The sequence below is a fragment of the Gadus chalcogrammus genome, chromosome 19, assembly GCF_026213295.1.
Source record: "Gadus chalcogrammus isolate NIFS_2021 chromosome 19, NIFS_Gcha_1.0, whole genome shotgun sequence".
Lineage (NCBI taxonomy): Eukaryota > Metazoa > Chordata > Actinopteri > Gadiformes > Gadidae > Gadus > Gadus chalcogrammus.
In genome coordinates, this window is record NC_079430.1 from 13,635,200 (window position 1) to 13,654,748 (window position 19,549).

At 44.9% G+C, this 19,549-nt stretch overlaps 2 protein-coding genes across 2 annotated transcripts in view; one reads left to right on the forward strand and one right to left on the reverse strand.

The window, feature by feature from the left end:
• Positions 1 to 19,549, reverse strand: part of srr (serine racemase) — a 90,490-nt gene that overhangs the window by 41,540 nt on the left and 29,401 nt on the right. The window lies entirely within an intron of this gene.
• Positions 1,930 to 14,907, forward strand: LOC130372344 (NXPE family member 3-like). Its single transcript, XM_056578318.1, has 6 exons — positions 1,930 to 3,746; positions 9,633 to 9,857; positions 11,408 to 12,168; positions 12,250 to 12,320; positions 12,416 to 12,634; positions 12,744 to 14,907. Exons 2-6 carry the CDS (start codon positions 9,708 to 9,710, stop codon positions 13,286 to 13,288), a joined length of 1,746 nt encoding a protein of 581 aa, XP_056434293.1. The 5' UTR covers positions 1,930 to 3,746; positions 9,633 to 9,707; the 3' UTR covers positions 13,289 to 14,907.

Sequence of the window (19,549 nt, forward strand, 5' to 3'; positions counted from 1 at the left end):
GTCAAAGCCACGTTATTGACCGCTTTGCCACCATGAAGGCGCGGCGATACAGCTTAATAGTGAAAAAATAATCATTAAAAAAGGCTCTATGCAGTAGTGTATGGCCTTATTTAGTTTAATTTAAGAGCTTTGATGGTTCTATAACATTTTCCAGGTTGATTGGTGGCAATGAGCCACCTCACCTTAAGTCAGAAATTCTATTAGTTTTAAACCTTGTTTCTTGCCTTTTTAGTACATGTCGTTCTGGCAAAATTATGCTGTTTCCACACAGCTTCTAAATAAATATAGATGTGTAGACTTCTCCTGATAAAGAGGTGAAGGTCATAAAGAGACTTTTTGTTTATTTGTCAGTTACCTTATTTGTAAATCTTTGAGATGTGTATGTGTTTAAATAAATATAATTGTACGGTACTCATGAATCCATCTTTGCGTCTTTACCTTTACCAGTGCTTTAATATAGCCTACAATATGACAGTGACAATGATTTTGAAGCTTGTACATACCCTTCTGTATCCATCTATTTCATATTGTGCACACGTAAAAAAAAAAATGTTGGCAGTTGGGGGCCTTTGCCCCAGTAAAACTCTAGGTCTAGCAACGCCCCTGCCTACAGGTAGGCTCAGGACATTGGAGATTGAACGCAGTATCATCGACACCCTCGCCACTACTATTCTTCACCCCAGTTGACAAACCGATTGAGTCATCATGTGAAGGTGCCATTCCATTATCCACTTTCATCGTTATCCTGCCTCTACCAATTAGCTCATCCACATTATGAGTTCCCAGCAAGGGGAGGCCTTGCCCAACCGTTAAAAACGTTTTTCTTGGATCGCTCTCTCTCTCTTTGGTCTGTCGATGATAACCCTGCTTGTTCTGAATTACTAGCTTATTTGTTATCATATATATATGTATATGTATATATACATATTATATATATATATATATGCATATATATATATATAGATATATTCCGCTCTACCCCCTACCTGCGTCTATTGTCAACCGTGTGTTCCTGTTAGCCTGATCATTTTGTCAATTCTTTGCTGCCACCTTGCAGATCAGGAGTGTCACTACAAACAGTACTTTTGGATTAGTTTAGGGTGGAGAAGGTAACTCCACGTATGGTCTACATAGCAGCTCGAGCGCTTTGCCTTCCTTTGTTAGCTGCTAGTTTAGCTGTTTTGTTTGGTTATTTTCTTTGACAATACACGAGTTCCAAGACCCTGTTGCATGTTTTGCGGTTTCTTACTTTTTCTGTGTTTTATGTTCACCTGTTCTCTGATGGCTGAGTAAACACACTTTCCCCATCATCTGTTGTTTCCAGTTCATTGTTATTCACCAACCACTTGCTCATCTACCTTCCATAACCCAGCCTTTTACATCCCTGACCTCCCCCACTATCCCCTTGACAGGTTGGTTGTAACAGTGTTGATGAAATATGCTGAACCCCCTCGGTCCCTGAGCTTGCTGTCGAGTCTGGTGGGACTATGGTGTTAAATTCTGTAATCCACTATCCAACTATAATCCACAACCATCAAGAGTTCCTCTTGTCGAGGTGATTTCGGTTTTTCTGAACTTTTATTGATAGTTCAAACTGATAATATCCTCTCTGATGAGAAGGCCTGCCAAGAAAGAAGGTTTATTCGTTTTTTTTCTGAAATACTGCCTCTTGGGACGGTATTAGTCAGAAGTGCTAAGTAAAATGGTCAATTTAATAAAAAAAATTAAAGTCATATATATCTTTAAGCCGGGAAAATACAAATACAAAGGAAAACAACCACACTGTCAACAGCAGCAGAAATATCAGAAAAAATTTGTTAAATAAAGCTGAGATAAAGAAAATCTCAAAAAATGGGGAAGAGAATAGTTAAACAGGCACAATATGGCCAAAAGAGGAAACGTTTGATTCAGTACTGTGTGGGGAGAAGGAAGTAATGATAAAAAACTACAAGCATAAGAAAAAAAGGAAAGAAGGCCCTAGTGAAAAGGGAAAAGAGATAATATAGTATTGCCATTGTTCAGAAAGGACGGAGAGCTACGGAGGCAGAGAGAAAATACAGCAAGGGAATTGGTTAGTGGGGTTGGTAAAGAGGTAGAATCACCAAATTGCAAGGCAAATCCACCACCCTACAACACAGGTTTATCAGAAGAAGGAAACAGCAGGGATCCTGAACCACTGAGAGGGACAACAGCATCCGGTCACATGGATTGGTAAGTAGTCGCAGAGCCAGCGGTCCAGCGGGGACCACCTTCCATTCCGATATAGCCCCAGCCTGACATTGGGTGCGTTTCCATCCCCCTGATTTTATGCAAACTTTAAAGTATCGAATCAGTAAACGGTGATGGAAACACCAAAATTTGCATCAAAATCCTCTAATTCGCAAAAAGGTTTATCCGCTCGCTTGAGGAGGTTTTTGAGAAGAGAGTAAGAGAAGAGAGTGAATTCGCAAAATGGGAGACGGAAACACACTTTTCGAAGCAGCTGTGACGTAGCGATTTTTGAACACACAGGACTGACAGTCTTTCCGATTTCCGCATAACGACCGGCCATAGAAACCCTGCCGACATCAACGTGTAACGTCATCATCCTATTGTGCTCTCCCATACGTAAGGCACTCCTCGTATTTCCCTTGCTACCGCTTTGTACATTGTGATTCCTCTATTTCTTCGTCTACGGATGGAAGTTAAAATAGTCAATGATAACTTCACTGAAAGAACAGTTATGACTTGCCCAAGGGAAACCAATTGCTGCTGAATTCCTCTCCTCATGTTTGTTGTTTGTTGTTACTCTTCTCTATTGGCGGACTGACCACTCCGACAATTTCTGTATCCATTGTCAGAGTTGAGGTACTTTACTTTTTTTCAAATGTCCCGCCATTCCGACATGAGGTCATTAATATAAATGTCATTACTATTATCATTGTACTTAAATTAATTAATGTGACTATTTCTTAGTTTCATGCGCTTTAGTGTCCTACACTGACATTCGCCATTGGGGATAGTCGACCCTCATTCCCTGTGGATCTTTGGCACAAGTCATAGGCCCTTCACCAGTCTCAAAATCCCCACTGACCCAAATCACGCTTGGACGTTTCGATTCTGTTTCTAAATGTTGGGACTGATGGACACTGAACTCTGGTGGTTATTTGAACATTCATTGTGAAGTGGTTTACTGTAAAAGGAGCGTCAGAAATCCCACCTGTCTTTGCGCACAGAGGCCATTAATTAAGGGAATGCTGAGAGAATGCTGGATAGTCGAGAAAAAGAAGACTAAATATGCAAAGATGTTATGTGCAATCTAACAACTGCACGCAGGTCTCTGGCATATAAAATGAGACTGCTATTCTGTTGATCAATCAATTTCACCTGACCGGCTGTTCTGATCATCTCCGAGGTCCAGGTCTATTGTTTAACAGTCTATGTTTTACGGATTTGCCTTCTATGGGCAAAAACTGACATTCAATAAGCTCCAATGCGACTGCATGAATAAGTCCCCAACGGAGAGCGGCACACCTGGTATGTGTTGAAGGGTGAGGTCGACGAGGTAATGTGGAGTAGGCGTGTTGATGCACATGCCTACTCAATCCTCCTGACGAATGTCGGATATCCAGTACAACTACTATAAGAACACGTAAGGCAGAGCGAGACGACAAAGAAGGAGGAAAGGAAGAAGAACGCAAGTGGCCGGCTCCCTCCAGCAGCAGATCAGCATCTGATTAATTTTTTCTTCTTCATGTAAGACTAAGGTAATCTCTATTTGATTTTATACTGTTATTGAAATATAAATACATCGAGTCTCCAAGGTCTCCTTCTACTGTGCTTAACCAACCTTGTTGAAAACATACCAAAAGCCCCACCCTAGACGATTGTGATTGGTTTAAAGAAATAAAAACAGGCCCGCCCAGTTTCCCAACGGATAGACGGCTCGAGGTAGCGTGGTTCCAGACCATTCTACTTGCTGTAGTTTGGTCTGGCTTTGCGAGACCATAAATAAATAATAGACCTGGGGCCGTATTCACAAAGCATTTTATCTTACCGCTAGGAGTGCTCCTAACTCGGGCTAAAACATTTTACGTAGGAGTTTTTTCTTAAAAGCCGCTGAGACCTACTCTTACTAAGAGTAAGTTTGGTTACCATGGCGGCGCCCGGTGTGGCTGCGGCCAAGCCGGCTCCCGATAAAAATGTGTGTTTTATGTTAAATGTACCGTCAAAATCGTCTTCAAAAATCGCGTACAACAGGAGTACACTACTGGGACTTAGAAACAACAACAGCACAAAGGATATGTCCGGAGTTAACTTCGCCTCGGATCGCGAAACTCTTCTCGGTCTAGGAATAATGTCCCGTGACAACGGACCCTCCGTGACAGCGGGCTCCCCCGCCCCCACCAGCCGAAACTGGAAGCAGCTGATGCGGCAGTGGAGGCCGAGCACAGGACGGAGGATAAGGCGAGGTTGCCGAGCCGGCATCACACACCGCTTGAAAAGAAACCCTCACAAAACAGCACTACCATCTATTCTCCTATCGAACGTCCGCTCGTTAGAAAACAAAATAGATTATCTCAAGCTGGATTTAACCACACATAGAAACGTAAGAGAATGCAACGCGATCATCCTAACCGAGACGTGGCTACACAACAACGTTCCGGACAGCGTAATTAAACTGGATGGGTTTACAACATTCCGCGCTGACAGAAACCACGCCAGCACGGGTAAATCTCGAGGAGGTGGTGTGTGCATTTATATCAATAACAACTGGTGTACAAACGCAGCAGTCATTACAAGTCACTGCTCAGAGAACATTGAGTTTTTAACCCTCAACTGCCGTCCATTCTACCTGCCGCGTGAATTCAATACCGTCAACATCACAGCTGTTTACCTTCCCCCCAGCGCCAACACAAAGGAGGCACTCTCCATTCTGTACAAGTCTGTGAGTACACTACAAAACACACACCCGGACTCGGTCTGCGTAATCGCTGGCGATTTTAATCAGGCCAAATTGAAAACAGTAATGCCACACTATCACAAGTGTGTGAACTTTGCAACAAGGGGAGAGAACACACTTGACCAGGTCTACATCAACATCAGACAGGCCTTCAGAGCTGTTCCCCACCCCCACCTGGGTTCATCAGACCATCTCTCTGTTATGCTAATCCCAGCCTACAGACCTCTGTTGACGAGAAGCAAGCCAACTGTGAAACAGATCAGGGCCTGGCCAGAGGGCTCCAAAGCAGCTCTACAGGACTGGTCGGTTTTCAGGGAGGCGGCCACCATCAACCAGGACGTCAACCTCACCGAATACACAGACTCTGTAACTGGATACATAACAAAATGCATGGAAGATGTAACCGTCACCAAGGACATTACAGTGAGAGCAAACGAAAAACCCTGGTTCACCAGGGAGGTACGTGAGCTCCTGAGGGCACGCAACATTGCTTTCAAGTCTGGGGACAAGGAGGCCCTCAAGTCTGCCAGGGCCAACTTGCACCGGGGCGTGAGAGCAGCCAAGCGTGCATATGGACAAAAAATAAACTCATACTTCAGTGACACAAAGGACCCAAGACGCCTGTGGCAAGGCATCCAGTCAGTCATAGACTACAAACCATCCCCCCCACCGTGTGAGGACAACACAGACTTCCTCAACTCACTCAACACCTTCTTCAGCCGGTTTGAAGACAATAACACCACAACACCCAAAAAAAAACCCGTAAACCCTGACAGCACAACACTTCAACTGGACCCAGCGGACGTGAGGACGACCCTACTCAAGGTGAACCCCAGGAAAGCTGCAGGTCCTGACAACATACCCGGGCATGTGCTCAGAGACTGTGCAGACTCACTCACCGACGTCCTCACAGACATCTACAACACCTCTCTGAACCAAGCCATCATACCAGCAAGTTTCAAAGCTACCACCATCGTACCACTACCCAAGAAGTCACCGGTATCATCACTGAACGACTACAGACCCATAGCACTCACCCCCATCATGATGAAGTGCTTTGAGAGACTGGTAAAGGCCCACCTAACATCCACCCTCCCCACTACTCTGGATCCATACCAATTTGCCTACCGCCCCAAGCGCTCCACTGATGACGCCATAGCAACAGCACTCCACCTCTGCCTGGCTCATCTGGAGAATAAAAACAGTCACGCACGGATGTTGTTCATAGACTTCAGCTCTGCGTTCAACACCGTCATCCCCCAACATCTTGTGGACAAGCTGAGTAAAATAGGCATCAGCACTTCACTGTGCAACTGGCTGCTGGACTTTCTTACTAACAGACCGCAGACAGTCAGAGTCGGAAACAACTCCTCAGCGACCACCATCATAAACACGGGGGTGCCGCAAGGATGTGTGCTATCCCCCCTGCTGTTCACGCTGATGACCCACGACTGCTGTGCCAAATTTGAAACGAATCACATCATCAAATTTGCAGATGACACAACAGTGGTGGGCCTCATCAAAGACAATGATGACTCAGCATACAGAGAGGAGGTACAGCTACTCATCAACTGGTGTGAGAGGAACAATCTGCTTCTCAACGTCAACAAAACAAAAGAAATTACTGTAGACTTCAGGAAGGAACAACCACATCCCACTCATCATCAACGGCAGTGCAGTAGAGTCTGTGAAAAGCACAAAGTTCCTGGGAGTGCACATCACAAATGACCTCTCATGGACTACCAACACCACCGCGCTGGTCAAGAAGGCGCAGACACGACTCTACTTCCTGAGAAGGATGAGAAGAGCTGACCTCCCCACTTCTGCCCTCACCACCTTCTTCAGAGGTGCTATTGAGAGCATCCTGACCAGCAACGTCTCTGTCTGGCATGGCAGCTGTCTAGCTGCAGACAAGAAGGCACTGCAGAGGGTGGTGAGGACAGCAGAAAAGATCATCAGGTCACCCCTACCAGCCATTCAGAAACTGTACACTTCACACTGTTCCAAGCGGGCAATGAACATCATCAAAGACACAACTCATCCAGCACACAGTCTGTTCTCCCTTCTACCATCAGGGAAGCGGTACCGCAGCCTGCGGTCCCGCACAAGCAGACTGAGTAACAGCTTCTTTCCACAAGCCATCAGACTCATCAACACACTGAAGAAAACCACATGAACTTCACCATGTCACTGGCACTTTACTGTTGCACTTTAGTTTACTGTTGCACCTTGTGACCACTGATTGTACTTCTGCTGCTGTGTGTGTGTGTGTGTGTGTGTGTGTGTGTGTGTGTGTGTGTGTGTGTGTGTGTGTGTGTGTGTGTGTGTGTGTGTGTGTGTGTGTGTGTGTGTGTGTGTGTGTGTGTGTGTGTGTGAGATTATTGTCAATGTCTTATTTAAATGTTATATGTTTTTTTGTTAAATGTTTTTTAACTACACATTGGAGTCTGGCCAAACGCAATTTCAAACTTCTGTGCTAACCCTGTTACATAGATTTTTGACAATAAAGTACACTTGAACTTGAACATGAACTAAGGATGAATCACAAAGAGTGACCTAAGAGTGACGCACCGTTGCTATGGATTACGTCAATTCTCGTGCACGAGTTTAGAAGCGGTCAGTTCGGTGATTGGTTGTTCAGGAGAGCCCACTAAATCACAGAAAAACAAGGAAATAGCCTAGGCTAGAAATTAATTCCTATTAAGTAGTTATAGTGCAGTTAGCAGAATACACGCATGATGACAAGTTTGTGCAGACTAATGACGTTGTAGCCTGCACGTTCAAGAGAGAGGGTTCAAAAATACGTACAATTGAAAAATTGAAAGAAAATAAGTGTTATGAACTACACAAATGTGTGTTCACTGATTTGTGCCAGGGTGTTTACCTAAAATGTGTATTCACAAAGTGATCCCTAGATCCCAGTCCACTCGGTTCCACACGGCCAAATTCATTGTCATGTTAATCGCCATCATCATCATCATCGTGGTCATCGTCCTCTTCATCGTGGTCATCATCATCATTATCGTCTGGCTGTAGAATGTCCCTCAGCTTGCAGAGGTTGTGTAGAATGCACATACAGTGATGACTGTGCTTGCCCTCTCTGGGGTGAGGCGTATTTAGCCGTGGAGGACATGAAACCGACGTTTCATCTGCCCAATTCCTCTCTCCACAACATTTCGTGTATGTTTGTGTGCTCTAACATATATGGAGGAAAACAGTAAACAATAATAAATATGGATTCAACAAATAAAAGGCGTCAAAGAGCCAATACGATGTGTTATACGCATAGGACTAAGCGTAATCTGCGCAATCACTTACGTGTTATACTTTAACTGTGCTCCCGGTTGTGGATTGAGGTAGGGTGTCAAGAGCCACGTCTTGCAGGGATAGCCACTGTCACCCAGCAAGTGACACCCAACTCCTACATGGTGCCTCTCAAAAAGCTGCCTCAGACCGCTCTCCATTTAAATGCGCGAATCATGGGTAGCTCCAGGCCACTTTGCAACAACATCCAGTAGGCTATGTTAAAATTTGCATCAAAAACAACCTGCGTGTTGATGGAATGCACTTTCTTCCTATTGACAAACACTATTTTTATGTGCGTCTCGTCAATAGCACCGACCACACCTGGCATACCTGCAACTGCCATGAAGTTGGCTTTGATCCTCCTGTGTAATTGTTGAATGTCCAAAGGAAACCGAATAAATTGTTGGATGATATGTGGTCTAGAGTGCGCGTTGATAGTTTGGTTTATGGCAGGGCTGAGTGATGGTTGCGATATTCCTAAATCGTCGGCATTGCAAAGTTGCATTTTCCCTGTTGCTAAATAACGTAGTGTTGCCAAACATTTTATTTCGGGACTAATCTGATTATTCCTGTTTGTCGGGGATGTTATTGCATCCCGCACTAACTCCACAACAAGTTTAATACCCTCACGATTTAGCCTATATCTCTTCATTAACACAGTCTTCCATTGTCTCCAGCCATTTTACGATTCTTTGTGAATAGGTCTTACAGAGTCAGGAGTCCTCTTGAGGACTTTTAAGCTCTCCTAGACGTAGGTGCTACTTTTAGGCCTAAAAAGCTTTGTGAATTGCTCTTAGTGAAAAAAGTTAGGAGTCCTAAATTTAAGAGTGACACGCCCATTATTTTTAGGAGTTACTCCTAAATTCGCCAGTTAGGAACTACTTTAAGCCCTAAGATCCTTTGTGAATACGGCCCCTGATCTTTACAATCAGGATGAAACTTAACACTGAATTGTGCACAGAATAGTAATACTATGAAAGAGACCGAGGGGGGTAAGGGCTCTCAACCTGAATGTTGGAGAAGGCTACTTCGTTAAGTTTCATGAGATCTTGAAATAAGATAAAGGACGGAACGTGCATGGGTCGGGCTCATAACTGGGGGGTTTGTTTACCAGTGACAGAAATCCAAGGGGAGGGCAAGAGTTATATTGCTTTCATTGAAATTCTTGGATCACAAAACAATCCACTACTTCACCCAAAACCTCAAACATGGCTAATGCATTAAATATGATATTAAAATAATATTAAGATTATGAATTTGTCAATGCTACTCAACAAAAGAAACTTGGTCACAGAGCTCGGTTGAATGTACCAATATTCAAATGATTCCCAACCTGAATTTGAACGTAAAATGTTGTGCTAATGGGCCCTGATGTCATTGACAGGTAACAAAACCAACTAGCAGCACTGTTTATTTGGACACATAAACAGGCTCTGACCCTACAACCATCACAACCACCATGTTGACCGATAAACACGAAGCGGCAGCTAACCCTGGGCAACCGAAGGGGGACCCCGTGAGTCGACTTCTGTCCAGGCGTGCCCTCATCTTCTTTCTCCTCGCACTCTCTGGTCTCAGCTTCCTGTTGCGCAACATTCTCACTCTGGAGGTTAGTGTTGCATTGGTCATATTGGTTGTGTTACCAAGTGACATTTAGCTTAATACTACAATTCCCTAGTGAATCAGTGGGCTTTTAGGTCGAATAATCCAATTTGCTGTCCTTCATTATGTTTGTATTGCAACTTGCTGCTGGCCCTACTGAATATGCATACAAAATACACCTTAATAAAAGCCATTCTTTTAATTTATAGCACTTTTTAGGGCACTCAACGCGTTATGCAGAGTAGGCCTGACACTTTTGAGAAAAATTAAGTTGGAACGGATATCGAACCATAACCTTGGAAATAGGCTATCAACTAATCAATATGAAATGCCACTATGCACAACAAGAAAATTGGCTATGCAATGAGCGAAAAAGAAAACTGAATTAGAACTTCACAGCGCAAAAATAACGTGCCAACTAAACAGGAGACAGCAGCAAGAGTAACGCCTATAATGTCGCAATAAATTAATTACTTTATTTTGTTAGCTAGGAAAACCAGCCTATCATGATTGGATCAGGTGCGGCTCTTTTTTGTTAACGATGTTATCTGCCGTGGAGAAAAAACGTTCGGAGCGCACAGACATGCCTGTCTAGGGTGACCAGATCAGAATCAGATCAGAATCAGAAATACTTTATTGATCCCCGGGGGGAAATTGTTGTTCCATTGTTGTTCCAGGTGCTCCATACAATATAAATATAAATACCCTACAAGCTAACTAAAGATTATAAATAAATAAATAAATAAATAAATAAAATACAATAAAATAAAAATTAAAGTAAGAAGTGGACATCTCTTAGTATAGTGGGTTATATTTACAATTCGATATTTACATTGCAAATAGCAATGAAAATTAAGAGTGAAAGAATAAATTATAGTTTGTTTATAGATTAAATTATAAATTATAAACAAATTATAGATGACAAGACTATTAACTATTAATTAAGTCTATTAAGACTTAATTAATAGTTAATACATGTAATATTACCACTTGTAGTTTTGCGTTGTATTCCATAAGAATAGTCTATACTAATTCAGAGTAATAAGAGGGAATGACTGTTCTTGTGCTATTGGCCCTCTACAGGGCCCCAATGATGCCTTGGTTATTATCATTGTTACTCATATCCAATAACGGCTTTATTTACAGTAATTAGACAGTAATTAGGAGGTTATATTTGGTGAAATCTTAATTAATGTAGTTAGGGTAAAAGGTATTTTTACCCTAAAGGTATTAATATGTGTCTAATAATGACTAATAAAGGGCCAGTATGTTACTAATGGGTAAGCACCTAGTTAATGGTGAATATGTGTATCTTAATATAAGGTGCTACCATAAAACTTGAAATCAAATAGGGAACTAAACAGGCTTTCCAGCGGAATGAGATTTATTGCTAAAAAGCATTGGTACCACAGAGAAATAATCGACCAAACACAAATTTCCTTACTTTTGTGCTGAGTTTATATATATATATTGTTTTGTGCCTTAGTTATCAAGACAACTACCCAATGCCACAGTCAGCCTCACTTTAAACCGGACCTCCCTTCTCGCCCTCCTCAGAACCTGAGCTACCACACAGCGTCTATGCTTTTGAGGCCCCAGAACAGCAGCCACCCTGCCCTAGCCCAGAAGGGGCCCCTCCCTCCGTACAACAACCACACCATCTGCAGCCACCTGGAGCCCACCCCCGACGAAGCCCTGGAGGACCGCGCCCTCCTCGATGCCATCGCCTGGCCCAAGCCTCCCGCCCCCACGTCCCTCAACCAGACCAGTGACCCCGTCCACAGCCTGTTCGCCATTTTGCCCTCCAAGGGCGGGAGAGAGCGGTGTGTGGGGGACCAGCTTGAGGCCCTGGTCCAGATGCAGGACTTCCAGGGCCGTCCCAAGCGCTACGGGGGGGACTTCCTGGTGGCACGGCTGCACTCCCCGGAGCTGGGGGCAGGAGTGGCGGGCACGGTGGTGGACCACCTCAACGGCTCCTACTCGGCGCTGTTCCCCCTGCTGTGGGAGGGTCCGGCCCAGGTGACGATCACCATGGTGCACTCCAGCGAGGCGGTGGCCGTGCTGCAGCGGCTCCGGGAGCAGCGGGCCGACCGCTTCTTCTTCCAGAGTCTGTTTCGCTCGGGCAAGCTGTCTGAGACCACCGTGTGCAACATGTGCCTGCCGCAGGAGCCGCTGTGCAACTACACAGACCTCCACACCGGAGAGCCCTGGTACTGCTTGAAGCCCAAGCGGCTGAGCTGTGACACCAGGATCAACCATTTCAAGGGAGGCTACAAGAAGGACCTCGTCACCCACAAAGAAGCGCTGCTCTTTCAGAGGTCAGGCGCTGAACCCTGCTTTATCCTTCATTTATAACTTTTGAAATGTTCTTTAACCTTGTTTGTTTTCATTACTCACAGCCGTGTTAACATCAAGGTTGACATCCATGCGTCAGGACCGGATCGGATAGATGTGCTTCCAAAGAAGATAGGTACACAATCATTGCTACGCTTAATGGAGGAGGTTGCTTATTGCCCACTTGTATGTATTTCATCTTGTGACACTTGTTTCATTCTCATATCCTAGATGACCAAGCATTAAAAAACCGCAGCATCGAACCAGGGCCGGTCAAGTACAATCCTGCTGGGTATTACTACAAAGGCTCCTGGAGGTCATTCGATGGAACACCTGTTCGCCAGTTTGACGCCAAATCGATCACCCAGTGCCTGACTAGCAAGATGATCAACATGTACGGAGACTCCACGATGAGGCAGTGGTTTGAGTACCTCAGAGCGTTTGTACCAGGTGAGCACCGACACCCATTTCTCTGTGCCAACGATTCTGTGGCCATTCCTCATGTCCCATTGATCATTTCCAATCTGCTCGTTCATTCTGTCTCTCCTACAAACCAAAGAGTTCAACCTGCGCAGCCCATCAAAGGTAGGTCCCTTAATGGCGGTGGACTGTCAACACAACATCCTGTTGAAGTACCGCTGTCACGGCCCGCCCATCGGCTTCTCCACCGTCAGAGCCAGCGAGCTCCGCTATGTGGCCAACGAGCTGGACCGCTTGCCTGGAGGCCCCAACACCGTGGTGGTCCTCAGCCTCTGGGCCCACTTCAGCCCCTTCCCCGTGGAGGTCTACATACGCCGCATGCGGAACATCCGCCGGGCGCTTGAACGGCTCCTGGCCCGGGGCCCCGGCACCCTGGTGGTCATCCGCTCGGCTAACTTAAGGGCCCTGGACAAGGAGATGAGCCTGAACCACAGCGACTGGTTCTCGCTGCAGCTCGACAGGATTCTCAGGAACATGTTCATGGGCCTGGCTGTTGTGTTTGTGGACGCCTGGGAGATGACCTTAGCCCATAATAGCGCCCACAATATCCACCCGCCCCCGGACATCATCAAGAACATGATCAGTCTCATCCTGACTCAGGTGTGTCCTGCAAAGAAGAGCTAGTGGCAAAGAAAGAAGGAAAGTTGGAAGAGGCGTGCCGTCCCAGTGCTTGCAACATCGTTGGGTTATCCTGATTCTCTTGCCATCAACAAGTTACTTGTTACTCTTACTTTTTACAAAGGGGTATTTTATTTTATACGAGGAGCTTTGCTTTATGTAAAGCCCCATGTGCTGGATTCAAATAGACCTGATTGTGGAGCAGGTAGGCGTTGAGCACCATCCTTAAGGATGCCTACAGGTAGGCTCAGGACATTGGAGATTGAACGCAGCATCATCGACACCCTCGCCACTATTATTCTTCACCCCAGTTGACAAACCGATTTGAGTCGTCATGTGAAGGTGCCATTCCATTATCCACTTTCATCGTCATCCTGCCTCTACCAATTAGCTCATCCACATTATGAGTTCCCAGCAAGGGGAGGCCTTGCCCAACCGTTAAAAACGGTTTTCTTGGATCGCTGTCTCTCTTTGGTCTGCCGATGATAACCGGGCTTGTGTTTTGAATTGCTAGATCTTTAATACATACAAATACATATATATATATATATATATATTAGAGCTGCCAGTTAAACGCGTTATTAACGGCGTTAACGCAAACCAATTTTAACGGTGTTAATTTTTGTAACGCGCGATTAACGCAAATTATTATTTAAAGAATAACTTTTTTTTGGTCTCAAAACATAGAAGCAGTAGCCTGACTACTATGTTCAAGGCATATCTTTTTATGTTCATCGTTAAATTGCATTATAGGCTTTGTCTTTGTACCGTCCTGTTTTGATCAGTATATACCAATGTTGTTATCAATAAAAAAATATTTGCACAAGGCAAGCCGATGCACTTCTCCATGTTGATAAGAGCATTAAAATGAGAAAAATTAATGGGACGAAGAATTCAAGGGATATTTAGCATAGAAAAAAAATATATGATTAATCGTGAGTTAACTATGGCATTAATGAGATTAATCATGATTAAATATTTTAATCGCTTGACAGCCCTAATATCTCTCTCCCTCTCCCTCTCCCTCTATCTATATCTATATCTATATCCCTCTCTCCCCTACCTGTGTCTATAGTGAACCGTGTCTTCCTGTTAGCCTGATCCTTTTGTCATTGCTTTGCTGCCACCTTGCGGACAGGTAAGACCGGACCTCTATATTTGAAACATGTAGTGCTGTTCTTTCTGTTTGAAAACATAGGTAAGGAGTGTCGTTGCCAACTGTACTTTTGGATTAGTTTAGGTTGGAGAAGGTAACTCCACGTATGGTCTACATAGCAGCTTTGCCTTCCTTTTTAGCTGCTAGTTTAGCTGTTTTGTATGGTTCTTTTCTTTGGCAATACACGAGTTCCAAGACCCTGTTGCATGTCTTGTGGTGTCGTACTTGTTTTGTATTTTATGTTCACCTGTTCTCTGATGGCTGAGTAAACACACTTTCACCATCATCTGTTGTTTCCAGTTCATTGTTATTCACCAACCACTTGCTCATCTACCTTCCATAACCCAGCCTTTTACATCCCTGACCTCCCCCACTATCCCCTTGACAGGTGGGTTGTAACAGTGCTGATGAAATATGTCAAACCCCCTCGGCCCCTGAGCTTGCTTTCGAGTCTAGAGGGGACTATGGTGTTAAATTCTGAACTATAATCCACAAACACCTTCTTCACACAGGAGTTCCTATTGTCAAGGTGATTTCTGTTTTCCTGAACTGTTATTGATAGTTTACACTGATAATACCCTCTCTGATGAGAGGGCCTGCCAAGTCAGAAGGTTTATTCTTGTATTTTCTGAAAAAGCGCCTCTTGGGGCGGTATTAGTCAGAAGTGCTATGTAAAATGGTCAATAAAATTAAAAAATAATAATAAGGTCATATGTTTAAGCAGGAAAACCGGCAAACATAGGTAAACAACTGTTACGTAGGTGGATTGGCTCATCATTATTATCGTATTCCGTTCAATGTTAACACCAGGTTGGTATAGGTAGTTATTTTGTATGAGGAATTTAATCCCTTTTCTTTCCCCCCCCCTCTGCTCAGTTACCCCTGCCCCTCCCTGTAGAGTATCCTGCAGGCCCAATGGTGACAACAGCTGAAAAGGGGCGGGAGGATAAAGCCTGTGCTCTCCCACACCACTTGGCTCTAAGCCACGGTTGATACTGGTTGTATCGTGTTTGGGCACTACGCCATTGATTTGGACACTACCGGTCGCATTTGTAGGCTTTCATGCCATTGTTTGTAGGCTCTTTAGCCTTCATTATGTTGTCTTGCTGGTCTTGCCCGGCAAGTTACATTTCCCTGGAGATAGTCATTTGCTTGTGTGGTACTAGTTTGTATTATCAAGCTGAGTGGGTTATTGTTTAGTGCTTGTTTGTCTTACTGTTGTTCCTGTTTTGTTCTCCCTTTCCCTTATCCCTTTCCAGTCAATAAATATTATTATTCACTTTACAAAACGTGTTTGCTTTGGATCCTTTCTACTACCGGGACCTGTGCTTTGGCACCTGCTGTACGGGGTGAGGTCACGCCCGCCCTATTCAGTGTAGGCTGTGTACATTTATAGTTTAGTTAAATACATTTGTATGTGACATGGGGGCTCGTGCCTTTGGACGGTAGGTTTTAAATTCGTTTTCTATTTGTATTATTGTATTATGTTTTTTATTAATTGTGTCATGTTCTCTTTGGTCGCCGCATAGGTAAAGGGTGGATCGCCTGGTTGATTAGGGGAGGGGGGGCGACGCGCTGTGTACCCCGGTGGAGCGAGCAATGAAGCCGGTAAGCAGCTGAAGATGGAAGTGGCCCTCATCCCACTAGGGGAGTAGTTAGTGCTCTTTGGAAAGATCAGGATAACCAGGTGATCATAGTTAGTTGGTTAGGGACTAACTGTTTATTTATTTTGTTAGTTGTAGATGCGGTTGATTAGTTGTGGCTATGTCTAATTTTGATTTAGACGCGTTTGTGGCGGAGCCCACGTTAGAAAATGTTGAAAGCTGCAGAAAAGCAGACTTGCGCCTGCTCCCCGGGCATTATGACCTCTCTATTCCCAGTGCATTAGGGAAGGCTGAGTACAAGGCAGCTCTGCTGTCTGCGTTGATCAGACAGCAAATACTCAGCTTGCCTACGTCCCAGGTGCTTCCGGAGGATGACATCCCACTCTTCGGAGGAGCCGGTGACGGGGGTGAGGCTGGGGGCGACGCTGACAGTAAACATGGCAACGTGGGTCTCGACCCGAGGGATGGAGCCATTTCCAGGACTGGTGGCACTGTCAAGCTTGGGGGTCCTGTGGTAGAGGACCCTGATAGTGATTGGTTGGTGGGTTCTGGAAGCGGTTCTGCTCCTCCGTCTAGTCCCACGTTTAGCCCGTCTTCGCCTAGAGGAGGCGGCGGCTATCCGTAGTGAGGCGAAGGAGGAACGAGAGAGAGACAGGTCATTCCAGTTGTCGATGAAAAATCTAGAGGTAGAGTTACCCTTTAGACTGCGCCAGCTGGAATTGCAGGGTAGTCACGCGTTAGGTAACGTTTCATTGTCTTCCGACTCCAATGCCGCGTTCAATGTCAGTAAACTTGTGTCGTTAGTTCCCATTTTCCGTGAGACTGAGGTAGAAACATATTTTACTGCCTTTGAGCGGATTGCCCGTGCCCTGCATTGGCAGGATGATATGTGGGCTGAAAACCGCTGTCTTGCGTGTATATGAGCTTGTTCCCGAAGCGTACAGACAACGTTTTCGCAACTTAAAGAAAACCCAGACTCAGACATGTGTCGATTTTTCTCGAGAGATGGGAATTATTTTTGATCGCTGGTGTTCAGCGTGTAAGGTCGATGAGTTAGCCTCCTTGCGTGAGTTAATTTTGATTGAACAATTTAAGCATTGCATGCCCGAACGCACCGTCATTTACTTAAACGAGCAAAAAGTGACTACACATCAGCAAGCTGCAGTGCTTGCTGAAGAATTGTCGTTGACGCATAAAAACATTTTTGTTGGTCCAGAGGCATATTCCAGAGGCGATTTTCCCTCACCTCGTGGGTCGGCGTCCAGGGTGGATGACCGACGGGCATTTCAGACACACCCGCTGCCATCTAAGGTGGCCGAGGTGTGTCGGTATTGCAAGAAACCTGGCCACGTCATGAGCCAATGTTTTTTGTTGAGGCGAAAGGAGGAGGCAAAAACTACGGCTCAGAGGCCTAAAGGAGTGGGGTTGATTAAGACGGTGTCTTGTCATGACCAAAATGACTCTCCGAGGAGAGCGGATAAGTGCTTTAAGCTTTGTGTCCTTCTCTGGAGAGGTGTCTGATCAACGCCCAGTTAAGATACTTCGTGACACGGGGGGTTCTCAATCCTTTATCTTGTCTGATATATTGCCGTTGAACGATGTATCTGCCTGTAACTCGAGTGCTATTGTGAGGGGTATCGAAATGGGATTTGTGCCCGCGCCTTTGCATAAGGTGCATGTAAAATCAGGTCTAGTGACTGGTTTCTTCTCTGTGGCTGTTCGTCCAAGTTTCCCTGTTGACGGGGTTGATTTCATTATGGGGAATGATATTGCTGGTGGCAGAGTGTACCCAGTCCTAGAGGTTGTCAACACACCTGTGCCTGTATCTGTCTCTGAGTAATTGGTTAAAAGTCACCCAGATGTTTTTCCTGTGTGTGCTGTGACCAGGGCTCAGGGTTTGAAGAAGAAGGACCTGGAGCTGGGTGACTCTGTGTTTGGTGAGGCCTTAGCGGAGGATGTGTGGCCATCTAGTGGCGAGGGGTGTGATTCCACCAAAAAGTGTGTTCAGCGGAAGCTCGTAATTCCCAAGTTTGCTGACGTGCCGCTCCCATTGACACGTCGGGCCCTGATTGCTGCTCATCAGAGTGATTCCTCGTTAGCTAGTTGTTTTGCTGCTGTGAGCAGTGATGCTAGTGTGTCTGGTAGACAACAGTCCTTCTTGATGGAGGAAGGAGTGTTAATGCGCACCTGCGTTGCTAGGCCAGGTAGTGGGAAATTGAAAACCAGTTAGGATTGGAACACAGTCCACCAGATTGTGTTACCGGTGGTCTGTAGGCGTCATGCGTTGGAGTTAGCGCATGAGCATTTGTGGTCTGGTCATCTGGGGATTGCGAAGACGTATGACTTTTGTATGTGACAACAACCATGCTGTCAACATCAGTAGAAATATTGGGTTGAAAAATATGTGTTAAATAGAGCTGAGATTAAGGAGATCTCAGAAAAATGGGGGACGGAATAGCTAATCAGGCACAATATGGCCAAAAGAGGGAACGTTCGATTCAGTACTGTGTGGGGAGATGGAAGTAATGATAAACTACAAACATAAGAAAAAAGGAAAGAAGGCCCTAGTGAAAAGGGAAAGAGATAGTATAGTATTGCCATTGTTCAGAAAAGATGGAGAGCTATGGAGGCAGAGAGAAAAGACAGCAAGGGAAATGGTTAGTGGGGTTGGTAAAGAGGTAGAATCACCACATTGCAAGGCAAATCCACCACCCTACAACACAGGTTTATCAGAAGAAGGAAACAGCAGGGATCCTGAACCACTGAGAGGGACAACAGCATCCGGTCACATGGATTGGTAAGTAGTCGCAGAGCCAGCGTTCCAGCGGGGACCACCTTCCATTCCGATATAGCCCCAGCCTGACATTAGGTGCGTTTCCATCCCCCTGAATTTATGCAAACTTTAAAGTATCGAATCAGTAAACGGTGATGGAAACACCAAAATTCGCATTAAAATCCTCTAATTCGCAAAAAGGTTTATCCGCTCGCTTGAGGAGGTTTTTGAGAAATGTGAAAGAGAGTAAATTCGCAAAATGGAAAAAAAAACACTTTTCGAAGCAGCTGTGACGTAGTGATTTTTGAACACACAGGACTGACAGTCTTTCCGATTTCCGCATAACGACCGGCCATAGAAACCCTGCCGACATCAACGTGTAACGTCATCATCCTATTGTGCTCTCCCATACGTAAGGCACTCCTCGTATTTCCCTTGCTACCGCTTTGTACATTGTGATTTCTCTATTTCTTTGTCTACGGATGGAAGTTAAAATAGCCAATGATAACTTCAATGAAAGAACAGTTATGACTTGCCCAAGGGAAACCAATTGCTGCTGAATTCCTCTCATGTTTGTTGTTTGTTGTTACTCTTCGCTATTGGCGGACTGACCACTCCGACAATTTCTGTATCCATTGTCAGAGTTGAGGTACTTTACTTTTTTTCAAATGTCCCGCCATTCCGACATGAGGTCATTAATTTAAATGTCATTACTATTATCATTGTACTTAAAT

Coding starts and splice junctions, on each gene's coding strand:
- LOC130372344 (XM_056578318.1), top strand. CDS start 9,708: ATGTTGACCGATAAACACGAAGCGGCAGCTAACCCTGGGCAACCGAAG. Junction 9,858..11,407: donor GCAACATTCTCACTCTGGAG/GTTAGTGTTGCA, acceptor CGCCCTCCTCAG/AACCTGAGCTACCACACAGC. Junction 12,321..12,415: donor TGTGCTTCCAAAGAAGATAG/GTACACAATCAT, acceptor CTCATATCCTAG/ATGACCAAGCATTAAAAAAC.